This window comes from Lynx canadensis, chromosome B1 (genome assembly GCF_007474595.2).
Source record: "Lynx canadensis isolate LIC74 chromosome B1, mLynCan4.pri.v2, whole genome shotgun sequence".
Taxonomy (NCBI): Eukaryota; Metazoa; Chordata; class Mammalia; order Carnivora; family Felidae; genus Lynx; species Lynx canadensis.
In genome coordinates, this window is record NC_044306.2 from 20,195,961 (window position 1) to 20,212,972 (window position 17,012).

The window sequence follows — 17,012 nt, forward strand, 5'->3', positions numbered from 1 at the left end:
TCTTTGTGCCTAAATATTAGAATAGGAGGCTTTTAGGGGCACCTGAGTGGCTCAGTTGGTTAAGCACCTGACTTCAGCTCAGGTCATCATCTCACGGCTCATGAGTCTGAGCCCTGCTTCAGGCTCTGTGCTGACAGCTCCGAGCCTGGAGCCTGCTTCAGATTCTGTGTCTCCCTCTCTCACTGCCCCTTCCCTGCTCATGCTCTCTCTCTCCTTCAAAAACAAATAAACATTAAAAAAAAAAAAAAAAAAAAAAAAGGAGACCTTTACTCTCAGGCAGGAGTCATTCAACTTTTTTTTTGGTGCAGGGCCAGAAAGTAAATCTTTTAGGCATTTTGGGCCAAGAGACAAATAAAGGATATTATGTAGGTACTTACATAATTTCTATATTGCCACAAATTTTCTGTTGATGAAAATATATTAGCAAGTTAATACATTTTTTTGTAACATAAGTCTACTAATGAGAAGAATTGAATTCTTATAGGATGGGCATTTTGCTTATTGGGATTCAGGATTAGTGTCCCACATTGATTGCAAATGTTTATATGTTGTTCCTGCTCTGTATTGAGATTTTACTATATGTCATATTTGACAGTTTCTTTTGTATGCATGGGATGAATAATAGCTTCCCAAAGATGCCCAGGTCCTGAGAAGCTGTGAGTATGTGCTTTTTATGGCAAAGGGGCCTTTACAGACATGATTTAGTAAAGGAGCTTGAGATGAGGACATTATACTGGATTATTCAGAGGAGCCCAATATAATCACAGAGGTCCTTATAAGAGGGAGGCAGGAGGCCAGAGAAGAGAAAAGATGCTGTGCTGCTGGCTTTGAAGATGGAGGAAGGGACCATAAGTCAAAGAATGCAGGTGATCTCTAGAGGCTGGAAAAGTCAGGGAAACAGATTCTGCCTTAGAGTCCCTGAGGGAGCTCTGAGCTGCAGACCCATTTTAGACTTCGGACCTTCAGAGCTATAACATGATAAATTTGTGTTATATTAAGCTATTATGTTTGTGGTAATTTGTTACAGCAGCCATAGGAAAGCTAAGTGCGGCCAAGTACTGCATAAGTCCATTCATGTATGATTTTAAGGACTCTGCATCTGGGGCACTTCTAATTAATTTTTGGTATGTAGGTAGTAAATGGAGGAGTGTTGGCTGATGAGACAAAGTAGAAGAAGCTGTTGTGAGAAAAGGAGAGTGCCAAGAGGCTCCTGGCTCAGAGTGGCAATTATTCTGGAGGGTCTTATAAAGATAATAAAGGAGGACGAAGGTAGAGTTAAATTGAGGGGTCGGTAAACAGGAAATAACCGCCATCCTGACCACTGCATACAAAACCACATATGGCATTATCACTGGGCAGAAAACTAAACACACACAATCTCTCTCTCCATCTCCTTCTCTCTTTTTTCACACACACCACCGCAAAGGGTTTTCCTCTAAAGAAACAAAAAAGAGTGTAGGAAGAACAGAGGTAGCTTGTATAGGTGTTCATGCTTTACAGCAGTGGCTGGCAGACTGCAGCCAGCTGGCCCAATGCATCCTGCCCCCTGTTTTGTTTTGTTTTGTTTTGTTTTTAAGCTAAGAATGGTTTATACATTTCTGGAAAATTGGAAGGGGAAAATCAAAAGATTAATATTTTGTGACATGTGCAAATGATACGGAATTCATGTGTCAGTGCCCATAAACAGAGTTGTCCTGGAACATAGCCACACTTGTTTGTTTGCTTACTGTCTGTGGCTGCTTAGCATTACAACAGTTGAGTGGTCTAGCAGAGCCTGGGTACAGTGCACTTGGGGCTTTTCCCGGTTGCTTGGCACACTTCATGTGACGTGCATGCACTTTGAACTCAACAGCATTGTAAGTGCCACATGTATCAATGCACCATGTTACTATTATTTTGTGTGTGTGTGTGTTTTATTTATTTTGAGAGAGAGAGAGAAAGAAAACCATCAGGGGAGGGGCAAAGAGAGAGAGAGAATCCTAAGCAGACCTGGGAGACAGAGGGAGGGAGGGAGGGACAGAAGGAGAGAGAGAGACAGAGACAGAGAGACAGAGAGAGAGAGAGAGAGAGAATCCCAAGCAGACCCCATGCTGTCAGCACAAGCCTGATGCAGGGCTTGACCCCACTAACCGTGGGATCATGACCTAAGCCAAGATCAAGAGTCGGATGCTTAAATAAAATGACTGAGCCACACAGGTGCCCCATCGATGTGTTGTGCTATTTTAATATTTAGGGAAAAAAAAGAAAGTTACCAATGCAAACGTATCATGTCGAAACAAGAAAAGTGGGCTTCAAATGTTGTGTCCTTGAGGCAAAGTAGAGAATGGGATTATCTTGTCACTCAATAGATGACAGCACATCTAGAGTTGTGCTGAAGGAATAAATATACATCAACTTGGCATGATTAAGCACTTCATCACAGTATTCCTATCTTATAGGAAAAAATGATCAGAAAAAACAAGACAATTTAAAGCAAAATATCTCATCACAGCAGAATTTATTTACAAATTTTAAAAAGCAAATGAGGCTGCAAAGTAGGTCTTTAAGTAGCTCATCTGTTATTCAAGCAAGGAAAACTATTTCCAATGGCAACGTTAATGAAATCACATTTGATTGCTGCAGAAGAAATGCATCCTGAAAAAATTGTTGTTGCAACTATTAGCCTTTAGATGAGAACAGTCTCCAGACTTTGACAGAAACATCCATATCCATTAAAGAACAAGGCCAAATTGATTCCAGTTGTTGATACTGGACCAGTTATTGCTATTTATTAAAGCACCATTGCCATTTGAAACTGAATTAACATCAGGTCATCACTTAGGTGTTAATGTTGTGTGTATAGAGTTTTGTTTGGAATTTTTTTTTGCCTAAATAAATGTTATAATTTTATTTTTTATGTTAAAATTTTTTTATTTTATTTTTGAGAGAGACAGACAGAGCATGAGTGGGGGAGGGGCAGAGAGAGAGGGAAACACAGAATCTGAGCAGGCTCTAGGCTCCGAGCTGTCAGCACAGAGCACGACGCAGGGCTCTAACTCACGGACCGTGAGATCATGACCTGAGCTGAAGTCAGATGCTAACCCGACTGAGCCCCCAGGCGCCCCAATAAATGTTATAAATAAAGGAAAAATGAATAGTCTGCATGAAACAACTATAGGCAAGGATGCTTTCCAAAGAACTTGAGAACTTGGTAATTCAATAAGACCTGAAATGGAATCTGCTATTTTGTATAACAATTGACAATGGTAAAAATATGTGCAGAGGAGAACAAAGCTTAGCTGGACAGATGTTCAAAGCTTGTGAAATGCAAGCTGTTTCAAGCTTGGTGATTTATTAATTGTATTACTGGTTGAAAGGTACTTTGTGGAAAATATTTGAATCTGTCATGTGCTATGAAACCAGTAATTCAACTATGAACTTCTTTTGCTTTTCGTAGACTTAACCATTATCATTTTTTTTTATTTTTATAAGACATAGACGCTAAATGTCCAAACTACTGTCTAGTAGTAGTTAGATAGGTTAACAGCGGTGAAGTTGTGCTGCGGGCCAAAATTTTTCCGAACAAGAACCACTGTCAACCACTGTTACTGAACCATTGAATGGCTTTGGACATTAGCCTTTTGCCAACTTGATATTTCATTATTGATATAATAATATAATAATTCAATATCAAATTGCTATTATTTATTATCTAGTATGTTATGCTGTAGTAATTTAGAAACAGTTTAAATTCTATGATTGGATTAGCTTCTGATCATTTGGTGCTCACTGCTGTTTCTTAGTGAATTCAGTCTAAAATTACAAGGCAAAACTTGAGCACTTTGATGAGAAACTTATACTGTAGTAAAGTTATTTAGAAAGTTAATGTTTGCATCACAGGTAATGTCAGGGTATATTATATACCTCCTTACTATAAAAACTTAAGGACATTATGAATGAATAAGCCATAGGGAATGAAACGTACAACATAGGGAATATAGTTAGTGGTATTGTAATAGTTTGTATGGCGACAGATGGTAGCTTGTGGTGAGCATAGCACAGCGTATAGAATTGTGGGTTCACTATGTTGTACCCCTGAAACTAATGTGACATTGTGCATCAACTATACTTCAACTAAATAAAAAAAGTTAAAATGTTAGATGTACATTCCTACAACAATTTGCTGCAGGTAATTTCTGAGCTCATACTTTAGTTCTAGTAGTTCCCTTTCCTATTCCACCTCTTATTGTGGATTTATACTTTCTTTTTTTTTTTTAATGTTTATTTTGAGAGGGGGAGAGGGGCAGAGAGAATCCAAGTGGGCTCCATGCTATCAGCACAGAGCCCAACATGGAGCTCGATCCCACAAAACTGTGAGTCATGACCTGAGCCAAATTGAGTCAGACGCGTAACTGACTGAGCCACCTGGCGCCCCTATACTTCTTTATAAAAAAAAGTTATTTTGGGGCGCCTGGGTGGCGCAGTCGGTTAAGCGTCCGACTTCAGCCAGGTCACGATCTCGCGGTCCGTGAGTTCGAGCCCCGCAATCAGGTCTGGGCTGAGGCTCGGAGCATGGAGCCTGTTTCCGATTCTGTGTCTCCCTCTCCTCTGCCACCTCCCCCGTTCATGCTCTGTCTCTCTCTGTCCCAAAAATAAATAAACGTTGAAAAAAAAAAATTTTTTTTAAAAGTTATTTTACTTTTACAATATTGGGTCTGTGGAGAGGAGGAGATAAACATGCTTGCTATCTTGAATTAGTAATAAAGAATCATAAATCCGTGTGGACTTTTCTCATTTTATGTTAAGGAGCTCCTTTTATTTTGCTACGAGCTTAAACACTTCTCCCTGAAACCATCTCACTCTTCATTATCACTGACTGGCCTCAGTGATAGGAGCCACGTTCACCTCAAGGAGGCACAGAATCTGGTCATGGAGAGAGAAAATGAATAGTTACACTGCAGTGTATAACTACAGTAATGGAGCTGGACTCGGTTGCCATGGGGAAGGTAGAGGAGAGGATAGCTGTGTTCATATGAGAAGTACAGGAAGGACTTCACAAAACAGACAGCATTTGAACTGGATCTTAGAATTTAAAGCCCAGAGGTCAACTAGGTGGAAAAAAAGGCATGTTAGGCAGCAGGAACAGCATGCTGGGGCAGGGAAGGGTGAGCGATCAGAGGATGTGGTTGCATGTGACTCTACGTGGTGGGGGGAAGTGGCGGGAAATGAAGCGGAGAAGGTAAATTATGGCCAGATTATGAAGGGCCTATGCAGTGTGTCCTGAAAATCTGGTTTGCGATGCAAATCTCTATCACAGTGGAGTTAGCTCATAAATTCAAGCGGTAGCATATTTTGTCAGGCAATTCACTGTTCCTCACAAGTCAGCCTATCAGACATGAACGTGTCCATCTACTTTTTACATTTCCTCTTTACTCAGTGTGTTTGCAACATAGAAGCCACATTACAGCACTAGTGCAAACTGAATTAAGACTGAAATGTACTTCAGTTTGAGACTTTAGAAATTTTCATGGGAGGAGAAGACTTTTAAGAGGTATTGAAATGATATAAAAGGGCAAACCATGCTTGTTTTTTTGTCGCCATGACCTTTTGACTGTTTTTCAAATTGCCTCTTCAATTTGTGACTTTCTGAAACTTAATTTTCTTTTTTTTTTAGTGGACAGAAGATTGCAGAAAATCAACCTATCCTCCTTCTGGACCAACGTGAGTAATATCAAATGGTCAAAATGGACTTTGACCTTTAGGGAGATTTTTCTCTATGTAATTAATGATCTCATAAAAATGACAATAATGAACAAAAAATTAAGTGATGTCTTCTGAGGGCCTTTATTTTTTTCTGAGACAATTATTTTTTTCAAGTTTGTGTATACATATTTGCCTTTGACCCTGGACAAATATGGAAATACCCCATGATTAAAAGGCCCATTTCTAGCCTATCAAAATCAGAGGAAAAAAAAATTTCCATTCTCCAGTAAATTCTGTCTACCGCTAAGCATTTTCTCATCCCAACAAGTGCAGAGCTGAGGATGACTTTTTTGGTGCCTCAGTATGAACCACTGGATTATATTGGAAAAAGCATAGAGTCTTACGTGTGAGACCTTCAAGAAAATAAACCCTGGTATGATAATCAAAGCTGTCAAAGACAGCAGAGGATTCAAAAACATAAGGGAAGGAAGGGCCAGTGTCATATTTAGTGCATTTAATGTTTATATTTTTAACCCGTAGGGGTATGCCTTTTCAAATCTTTTTGTGGCTAAAATGAGCCTGTGAGAAAGACGCAGGAATAGCCCACCTACCCACAGGGTACAGAATGGTGGAAAAAAGGGAAAGGTGTAGGGAAGGATAATCTTTTTGCCCTGTTTTCCTATTTTCTTTTCTTTTTTTTTTTTTTTTTTTAACGTTTATTTATTTTTGACAGATAGAGCATTAGTTAAGGAGGGGCAGAGAAGGAGAGGGAGACACAGAATCCGAGGCTCCAGGCTCCTAGCTGTCAGCCCAGAGCCCGACGCGGGGCTTGACTCACAGACCTGAGCCAAAGTCAGGTCAGATCATGACCTGAGCCAAAGTCGAGCTGTTAACTGACTAAGCCACCCAGGCCGCCCCCTGTTTTCCTACTTTCTGAAAGTGGCCTGCTGGGTGTGGGGGAAGGAAGAAAACAACTTGAACGTGTTAGAAATAAATCTGCCGTGGGCATCTGGGTGGCTCAGTCGGTTAAGCATCTGACTTTGGCTCAGGTCATGATCTCACACTTTGTGGGTTTGAGTCCCACGAAGGGCTCTGTGCTGGTAGCTCAGAGCCTGGAGCCTGCTTCAAATTCCCTGTCTCCCTCTCTCCTCTGCCCCCTCCCCTGCTCATGCTCTGTCTCTCTCTCTCCTTCAAAATAAATAAACATTAAAAAAAATTGAAAGAAATAAATCTGCCAGTTATTTTACCAGCAAAAAGGAGTTTATTTGGGAACAACAGAGAATTGCAATCCTTTACAAGCAAGCTACAGCAAAACCATAGGCAAGTCTACAGAGCAAAAGAGGGGAACACTCTTTTATAGAGGAGAGCAGGGAGTGGCAGGTGGGATTGGGGGGAGTTGGAAAGGCTGTTCAAACAAAAAAAGGCCATTGGAGTAAATGGAGTTTGAAGTATAGTGGCTTCTCATTGGCTGATATGGCAGTCCCTCATTGCTGGGCTGTTGCCAGGGGAGGAAGAAAGGTTTCTTCCTCCTATGAGGTTAGTAAGTAGCACCTAAAATACTATCAACTTGCTGGGCTCCTTTCTTCTGCTGGGTTCTATAGTTGAGGAGAAGTGAGAGGCAGGAGAGTTCCCCCAACTGCCTCCCGATTCCATTCTAAATGAAGTTTCCTTTAGATCAGGTGCCCTAAGTATCAAACCTAAATTGAGCAAAAACTGCTCCCCGCCCATCCGCACCCCACTTTGGAGACTTTATATCCCTTTAAGGCCACAAATTTTAACAGGTGGATGCTGTCTCCTGTGAAGAGGTTGAGAAGGGAGTATAGAGAAGGAAATCATCTACATATTTTAACAAAGTAGAGCCTTCAGAAAACTTCCTATCATCCACGTCATCTTTTAAGGTTTGTGAAAAGTAAGAGGGACTCTGCAGAACCCTGGGGTATTTCTGTCCAGGTGTGCTGCTGTTCTTCCCAAGTGAGGGCAAAAAGATACTGGCTATTCCTACCAGCTAGAATGCAAAAATGCATGGCAGCATTAAATTGTGAAAAATTGCTTTCACTAGGAATGGATATCAGTAGCATAGAAGGATTGAGAACAACAAGATGCCGAGAGAAAAACAATGGTATTTGTTGCTCTTAGGTCCTGGACAAACCTCCATCCTTGGGTATTGGATTTTCTTACACATAAATAGGAGTATTACAGGGAACTAGTGAAGCCGTGGAGCCTTATAATCTATTAAGGGCTTCGTGCTTTGAGGGGCTTCTTCGTTACAGGCTACTGATTAATTCTGCAGAGAGGTTTGAGGGATCTCTTTGAATCTTCATGGGGGAGGTGCACTTGGGATTCTCCCCATATCAGTAAGGATTTTGCCCATTACGGGGATGGTAGGTAATCCAGTAGGAACAAATAGTCAGGGTCCCTAGATGCAGCTATAGTCAGGTATGGAGCAAATGAAGATGTGGAAGTGTCATTGCATCTCCCTGGTTGGCTATTTTGATTACTGTTGTCCAATTCTAGAATTATTTCCCCTTTGGGGAGAGGGAGATTCTGGCATGATAGTTCTGCGAGAAATCCAGGCCCAGTAAGTGAATAGAGGTAGAGGAACTAAGGAGAAAAGGGGCCTATTTCTCAAAGGGCCTAGACAAAAGGGAGTAGCGTCAGAGATGGGAACTTGTTGAGATTTATCAGAGACCCCCACACCCCACTTGAACTGTTTTGGTGCTCTTGAGGCTGAGGCTTGCTTTACAGCAGTGGCAACTCAGCACCAAGAGTGTGGCTCTGGGCGTCACTACAGACAGAGATTTGTTCCAGTCTGGAAAGTGGTTTCTCCAGGCCAGTTAGGAGGGAGGATCGGAAAAAACCCCTGTAGTCCCTTGGGGCCACATATGGGGAATTAGGAGGACATTGGAAAGACTCCCTAGGCAGCTAACAGCGCTATGGAGAGCTTAAGTTTTCTAACAGTCTTTTTTTCTTTTTTTTTTTTTTTAATTTTTTTTTTTTAACGTTTATTTTGAGACAGAGAGAGGACAGAGCATGAACAGGGGAGGGCAGGAGAGAGAGGGAGACACAGAATCTGAAGCAGGCTCCAGGCTCTGAGTGGTCAGCACAGACCCCGATGCGGGGCTCGAACTCACGGACCGCGAGATCATGACCTGAGCCGAAGTCGGACGCTTAGCCGACCAAGCCACCCAGGCGCCCCTCTAACAGTCTTTTTTCTAATGCTCTGACTCATTGCAATAACAGCAGAAACTAGGAGGTTTTTGGTTTTGTTTAGGAGCCTTCATTTGCCAAAGTTGAAAATTGAGAATTTTAGCAGTCTTTTTTTCAGGTGACCCACCTAGGATGCCAGTGACCTGGTTTGCCAAAGTCCAATCTGGAATGAAATAGTTTTCCATTTCATCTTGGTCCTTTCAGCTAAAGAAGAAACATCCCACTTCAGGTCATTATGAACAAAGAGTTCAATTGCTACCTGGGTGGATTCAGCATCTAGAGGAAAACCAGAATTTTTAAAAAAACAATTTGGAGTCTGTATGCCTGGGTGGCTCAGTCACTGAGTGTCCGACTTCTGCTCAGGTCATGATCCTCACGATACGTGAGTTCAGGCCCCAGGTCAGGCTCTGTGCTGACAGTGCGGAGCCTGGAGCCTGCTTCGGATTCTGGGTCTCCCCCTCTCTGCCCCTCCTCTTCTCGTACTGTGTCTCTCCCTCTCTCTCAAAAATAATAAACGTTTAAAAATAATAATAAAAAAATAAAAAACAATTTGGAGTCTGTTATAGTAGCCATGAGGAGATTCATCAGGCTTTTCTGTGCAGGCCTGAATTTTTGTTCCCATCAACAGGCTTAGGAAAAGCTACTGTCACTGCTCAGTGCGGATTTCTTGCAAGTGTTCTAGCATCTTGCCAAAGTTAGGAGTCTGTTTCTCTAAATATCCTTCAGGATGTTCCCAGTGGGCTAGTTTCATCAGTGTGGCCCCTCACAAATAAGCATGTGGACTAATGGATATGAATCTGAGAAACTAGATTGCTAAGTTTGAATAAGTAGGTTTAAATTCAATAGCAAGCTTATGGGGATCGTCAGTCACTTTAGAAAAGTCTTTAAGTGTGGCTTACATAGTTCCCTTGGTGCTGGGAACATGAGAAACTTGGAGTTTCTGTAGATCCTCAGAAGAGTCCATTTTAAAGAGGCAGGATTTAGTAGGTTCAGGAGAGGAAGCAGGGAACATTTCAGGGGAAAAAGGAGGTTTGGCAGTGAGAATAAAGGAAAGTGGCACCTGATGGGGGGCCTGACACCAGGTGGCTGCCTTGAGTCTGGAAACAGAAGGTAGGGGAGCAGAAAAAGAGGTCTCCGAAACCATTTTGACTTTGTTCACTTGTTGCATCAGTTAATTTACTGATTATTACTAAGAGACGAATTCAGGATCCTGGTAAGGATTCAGAAGTCTCAGGGTACCACCTAAAATAGGCATCAGCCTGCTTAAGATTCTCTCTCTCCCTCTCTGCCCCTCTCCTATGCACGTGTGCTCTCTCATTCTCAAATAAATGGATAAAATAGGTATCCTATTTAGGTTTGTTTGTTTGTGTTTTTAGGAACTGTGCTCTCTAGCTTACTTTTGAGTAAAACCAAGTTTGGGGAGATCAAAAATTTCTCCTTGTTGGCCATTGAAATTCTAAATTCCTTTTGGTTAACTCAGTCCATTTAGTCATAAATGTGCACGTGGATGGATTCCACTTTAAACATAAAGCAGCTGGAGTCCAAGTAGGGGCCAGGTACCCTCAAAGCATTTTGATAACTGGATTCCCATTTTTTAGGATGTTTTTCTGTAAGAGAAAAGTTCCTGAACACCACAGTTTGAACAGAACAGCCTGGTTCCAAAAGAATCAGACCGAAAGCCAGTATGTTTCCAGTAGGAACAGTCCAGTTCCAAACTGGAGTCAGACGAAGGCTAGTGCATTCCAGCAGGCATAGTCCAATCCCAAAATGAGTCGGGAGGAATGTCAACACAGACTGGTACATTTAAACAGGGACAATTGGTTCTAAACAGGAGTTGGACTAAAGGTCATTACGGTTGTAACAGAAACAGTCCAATTCTGTAAAGGAGTCAACGAGTACTCTCATTTAAAAAAAAAAAAAAAAAAAAAGCAAGTCTTTAAGACAGATTCCCAAATAAAGCCTGAAGAGCTCAGAATACAGAGAGAGAGGAACTTGATCCTGGAGAAATCTTACCCTCAAACCCCAGGATTGGCAAGAAAGCAGGGAGTCCAATGGACCCTGTGGGTATGGGCACCTGTTTGTTCCTCACCAGCTTTGGCATTGTTGGGGGTTTTCTCTGGATTCCACTTCTGATCAACCAGGTAATGTGACCTTTAAAAATAAATTTGCCTGTTGTTTTACCAGCGAATAGGGTTTATTCAGCAAAGCAGAGAATTATAGTGAGGGACAAGCAGCTGTGGCAAAACCATAGGCAAGTCTGCAGAACAAAGGACAGGAAACACCTTTTATAGAGGAAAAGGGGAAGTAGGGAAAGCTCTTATAAATAAAAAGTCTCCTGGAACAAACTGGAAGTTGGAAGAATAGTGGCTTCTCATTGGCTGGGCTTTTGCCAGGGGAGCCTTTCCTCCCCTGCTGGGACTGCTCCTTCTTACTCCTAGGGCAGCAGTTGAGGAGGGGCAGTGGCACATCGTGAGAGCTCCCCTGTCCACTGATTCCATTCTTTTTTTTTTTTTAATTTTTTTTTTTTTCAACGTTTATTTATTTTGGGACAGAGAGAGACAGAGCATGAATGGGGGAGGGCAGAGAGAGAGGGAGACACAGAATCGGAAACAGGCTCCAGGCTCCGAGCCATCAGCCCAGAGCCTGACGCGGGGCTCGAACTCACGGACCGCGAGATCGTGACCTGGCTGAAGTCGGACGCTTAACCGACTGCGCCAATCCAGGCGCCCCCCACTGATTCCATTCTAAATGACATTTCCCTTTATTCACTTTCAGAAAAACCAGTAATTTATTCATTTCAGAAACCAGTTTCAATTTTTGTAGCACTCCAGTTATATATGTTGTACTGCACTTGCCTAAATTATGTATTCTAAATAGCCCGTATCCCAGATACAGACTGTAATAAACAAGCTTCTTTTGATTTACTCACCTTTATGTCAAAAGAGGCAAATATGTGGCAGGAAAGTAATTAGAAGTAAGCAGTCTCTGGGGTGCCTGGGTGGCAGAATTGGTTAAGCATCTGACTCTTGGTTTCAGCTCAGGTCATGATCTCACGGTTCGTGGGTTTCAAGCCCCACATCAGCCTCTGTGCTGACAGTGCAGAGCCTGCTTGGATTCTCTCCATGCCCCATCCCCCCCCCGCCCATCTCATGCTGTCTCTTTCTCTCTCAAAATAAATGAATAAACTTTAAAAAAAAAAAAAAAGAAAGTAATCAGTTTCCATGTTATTCTAAAGCCGTGAACATTCCAGCCCTCTGTCATGTGGCTTGCTCTCTGGAGGTCTTCCTTTGTGTCAACACTGGGACCATCTTGGCGTTCAGTGCCTTACTGAGTGCATGCATCTCGTGGCTGGTCTCACGGCCACAGTTCATTTTAACACGTAATGATTACCTTCCATGTTTAACACTTTTTTCCTACTCCCTTTCATGTGTACCTTACAGGTGTCTATGAATTGGTTACCCTACAAACCTTCTCTGCTTGGGCTTTTAATTGGTTCTAGGTTGTTGAGTGTATGTATGTGTATACACGTGTACACATACATGTGTACAAAGCTCACATGTACAAATAAACATTTTTTCTCATATTTATGTATCTATACAATGTAAATATTTTTGCTCTGGTATTCCTCCTGGATTTCCTCCTGCCTCACTAGCCTGTTCTCCACATCAAATTCTTCCATTCTGCTCTGATCCTTTTCTCTGCACTATAAATGTGTCTTGGCATGTGAGAGGGGAGCGTGGTATTCATATACCTTTGAATGACAACACAATCCTCCTGTACTTTTTTTTGACCAAGTACATCGATTCCAGAGCTCTGCATGGGCATTTGTGAGGGAAGAGAGAAACACCTGTGTATCCAGCCTGCCCCGTCAAATAAGTACTAGAGATCAAGGGACTGACAGCTGGAGCACCTCCAGAATCCATCCAGATCCCATTAGCATTTATTTTCTCCTCCTTCTAATTTGTGCATGCATATACTGTGTCACTTGGACTAGTTTCCGAGCCACCTGGGAGCCAGGTGGGTTCAGGCACTTCTTAATAGTGACTGTGATGATCTGGGCACAGCAGTTACCAAGTCTCAAAAGTAATTTAATGATGTTTATTGTTTGTAGTTAAGTAGGAAAATATTCTCTAGTAATTACTATTGATCGAATACCGGTACTGCTGAGTGTTTTTTGTGTATTTCATGTAATCGTCACTGCCTTCCTGAGGCAGATACTATTTATTTCTCTAGGAATTTGAGGTAGAGATGTTAAGTGCTGAGAAAACACTTTAAAAACATTTTAGAAAACACTTAATGTGAATTAAAATGTGGGATCATGGCTAAATTCTAGTTTTTAAAATAATTTTGTTCAGTTTAACAGAAGAATTTTCAAAGAATTCTGATTAGTGGAGGTATTATTATAGAGAGGTTTCTGGGGTCTCCCCATGCCCTGTTAATCTAATCATCTGCTGTAATGAGTTTATTTCCTCTACATTTCTTCTTTGCAGCCCTTGAGCCTATCCAACGCTCTGAACTGGAAAAGAATCAGGAGGTTAGGGTGGATATAGGTTTGGTGGCTCACACCAGGGCAATAAGGGAGCAAATGCTGGCTATTTTTAGACATAGTTCTAAGCTGATAAATCACCAAATGGCACACCCTTAGGGGCTATTTCAGTTTAGTAACAAGAGGTGGAAGATAATGTTTCAGCAGCTACAGAAAACAGTTGTAGAGTTCATCCACCAGAAATGTGGCCCAGCTCCATCGATAAGGGAGTGGATGTTGCAATGTCTTCATTGTAGAAATTGCTATATGTCAGTTGAAGAGTAGAAAATCAGGGAATACGTATGATGGAATAGTGCTTGGGTTTGGACTGACTACAGAAGCATGAGAAGAGAGGGAACATGGCAGGAAGAGTCACATGGCTGAGTGACTGGTGAAGGTTCTTGAAGCCAGTCATGGGAAGCTAATACATGTTGCCACTTCTGGGGGCTTAAAAGATGCCCTTACTGAATGAAGCCAGTGCTAAAGACATGATTTGACAGTAGTGTTAGACTGTCTAAGACAGAACTCTGAGACTGGGATACCAGTCAGAGAAGTGCCCAGAGCCTAGACTAAATCTTTGCAGAGGTTTGGGAGGGGAAAAAAAGCAGATATTTTCTTTCTTTTCTTTTTCTTTTAAATGTTTGTTTATTCATGAGAGACAGAGACAGAGCATGAGCAGGGAAGAGACACAGAGAAAGGGAGACACAGAATCCGAAGCAGACTCTAGGTTCCTAGCTGTCAGCACGGGGCCTGACGGGGCTCAACTCGTCAACTGCAAGATCATGACCTGAGCTGAAGTCAGACGCTTAACCCGCTGAGCCACCCAGGTGCCCCAAAGGCAGATATCTTCTAGCACTGATGCATAGATTACATGAGGCTCTTGAGGCGACATTGATTCTTCACATGTCACCAATTCACCTTAACCTTTCAGAAGGTAGAACTCTAGTTTGAGATTTCTGAAATCACATGTGATTGTGTATGCAACATAGGGCAGAAACACTAGGTTGGAAAATGAGCTTCTCTGCAAACTTTGGTTTGAGTGCTGTCGTCTGTATTGTTGTTAAGAATGTGCCTCTAACATATCCATCTAGATGTAACTATCCAACTCCCATCAAGAAACTGCTTTTGACGTTTCACGGTGATGCACCTCTCCTTTCAGCTATAGGGGTCCAGTTCCGTGGTATACCATAAATCTCGACCTACCACCTATAAAGATGGCATGAATTGATGGCTGACAAGGCACCAGCGGTATGCTGACTGTTAAATCTTCTGTTTGTGACTTTACTCAATATAATTGCATTTTTAAAAGAACAGTTCATGAAAGTACATACCAGGTATTTTAAAGATACGGTTTTGATACTTTCCTCCCATTAACAGTAACAGAAGAAAAGATGTCATTTTTCTGTAGCTTCCTGCTCTTTTTACTAGCCTTTGCCTTTTGTTTCTGTATCGTCTACCTTCATATTAATCATATGGCCTGTTAAAGATGTATTCTCTGTATATATTAGATTAAAATATTTTCAAATAGCACTCTGCTTATGTATGAATAAGTCAAAAGGTCTGTATCTGTTTTCATTTTACCATTATTAATCTTAAATGTCAACACTTTTTATGTCTATTAATTAAATTATTTATTTTTCAGCTAAAGGTTATAATGAATTCCCTGAAGAATATGATAAATGCTTTTGTGCCAAGCGGAAAAATTATACAAATAGTGGATCAAAAGTTGGTAAGAAATATTATTTCCCACAATAAATTTTAAACATACACACATCCCCACATACATGCAGAGTTCAGACAAGGCTTTTGTATTTAAAGACGTAATTTGACAACCTCTTCTAAGGAGGTTGGATGAGTTTGCATTGATTCTAGACCACCTGTCAACTTTAGAGGTACTTAAAATTCTGTGTTCTGGTAGTATTAGAGTAATAGGACACAAAATAGCATGGCAAATTGTGGCAGTTGACTGCCCCTTCATCTGTTTGTTTGTTTGTTTTTTTGAAGTATGAGCTATTTTATACAACAATGGGCAAATGATGTTATTTCATCTGGGAGCATGTCATTTCTGTCCCCTCACACAGTGTGTTGACTCTTGAACTCTACAGGTTTGAATTGGGAAGGTCCATTTATACCTGGATTTTTTTCAGTAAAGTACTGTAAATGTGTTTTCTCTTAACAATTTTTTTTAACTTTTTTTTTTTGTTAACATAGCTTTTTTATTGTAAGAATACAGTATAAAATACATATACAGAATACGTGTGAGTCAGTTGTTGATATTATCAACAAGGTTTTTGGTCAACAGTAAACTGTTAGTAGTTTTAGGGAAGTCAAACACTACACAGAGATTTTCAGCTGTATAGGGGGTGAGCCCCTAACCCCCACGTTGTTCAACATTGTTCAATAGTCAATTATACATTTGCAAGTTCACTATTGGAAATTGGGGTTTTTTTTGTTTTGTTTTGTTTTGTTTTAAGTACATTGCCTGCAATCCCAGGACACATTTCTCTACCTGTGTATGACCGGATGACATATTCAGCCCAGCTGCATACTTGATGAGGTCCCTCAGTGGCTGTGAAACTCACTTGGGTTGTGTGTTTCTTGTAGCTATGTATTCACCAAGTCGATTCATTTCCCTCCTGGTCATGCAGGACGACTCCATTTCTTCAGCTCCTTTTTAATTTAGGTGGAACCAATGGAAAATCTAGGTCCTGGCCCTTAGAGCCTCTGAGGGATCCTCATCGCCCTGTTTCAGTCACGGCTCTGGACCCTCAAAGTTCCGCAGGGTACAAAGGACTGGGGAGGACACCATAGGCCTAGGGCTGATGTTTTACCTCAGCACTTAGGACATTTGGGATTGGATAGTATTTTCCTGTAGAGGCTGTCTGCTCATTGTGGGATGTTTAGCAGCATCCCTGGCCTCTACCCACTGGGTGCATCCCTTCATTTGTGAGAACCACAGGTGTCTCTGGACATCACCAGATGTCCCCTGGGGGTGAAACCACTCCTGGTTGAGCATCACTGTGTCCTAGAGGCTAGATGATCTAGGCATATAATCCCTGTGACCCTTGCACCTGCCAGCCACCACCCCTGTTACCCCTCATGCTTGTGCTCTCAGAGCTTTTAATTGAGGTATCCCATGGGGCGCCTGGGTGGCTCAGTTGGTTGAGTGTCCGACTCAGTTAGTTTTTGGCTCAGGTCATGATCCCAGGGTCATGGGATCAAGCCCTGTGTTGGGTTCCAAGCTGAGTATGGGGTCTGCTTGAAATTTTCTCTCTCTCTCTGTCTCTCTCTCTCTCTTTCTCTTTCTCTCCACCCCCAGCCTTCTCCCCCTCTCTCCCTCTGCCCCTCTCCCCAGCTCACACTCTCTCTCACACACAAAAAAAAACAACGGTATCCTTCATGTTCATACTAACCAGACCTCCCCAAAATACAAAGGTTGGCAGGAGCAGCAGATAAGAGGCCCCTGCTGTCCTCCCCCGCCCCCGCCACTCTCTGTGCCAGCAGTGAGGGCAGCTGGCCCAGGCTTTGCATTCAGACCATATTGGGGTTTTTCCCCCTTCAAACGTTGGATTTTAAGGTTGGATCAGTCAACCTAATA

General features: G+C 41.9%; 1 protein-coding gene across 2 annotated transcripts in view; it reads left to right on the forward strand.

Moving 5' to 3' along the window:
• ASAH1 (N-acylsphingosine amidohydrolase 1) overlaps positions 1–17,012 on the forward strand; it is a 51,093-nt gene that overhangs the window by 18,791 nt on the left and 15,290 nt on the right. The window contains exons 2-4 of one of the 2 annotated variants that reach the window (XM_030312199.2): positions 5,654–5,700; positions 14,574–14,662; positions 15,057–15,143. In XM_030312199.2, coding sequence (XP_030168059.1) covers positions 14,642–14,662; positions 15,057–15,143 — 108 coding nt within the window. In that variant the 5' untranslated portion in view covers positions 5,654–5,700; positions 14,574–14,641. Of the gene's footprint in view, positions 1–5,653; positions 5,701–14,573; positions 14,663–15,056; positions 15,144–17,012 lie in introns of those variants that run through there. The other variant, XM_030312200.1, reaches the window with a different exon arrangement.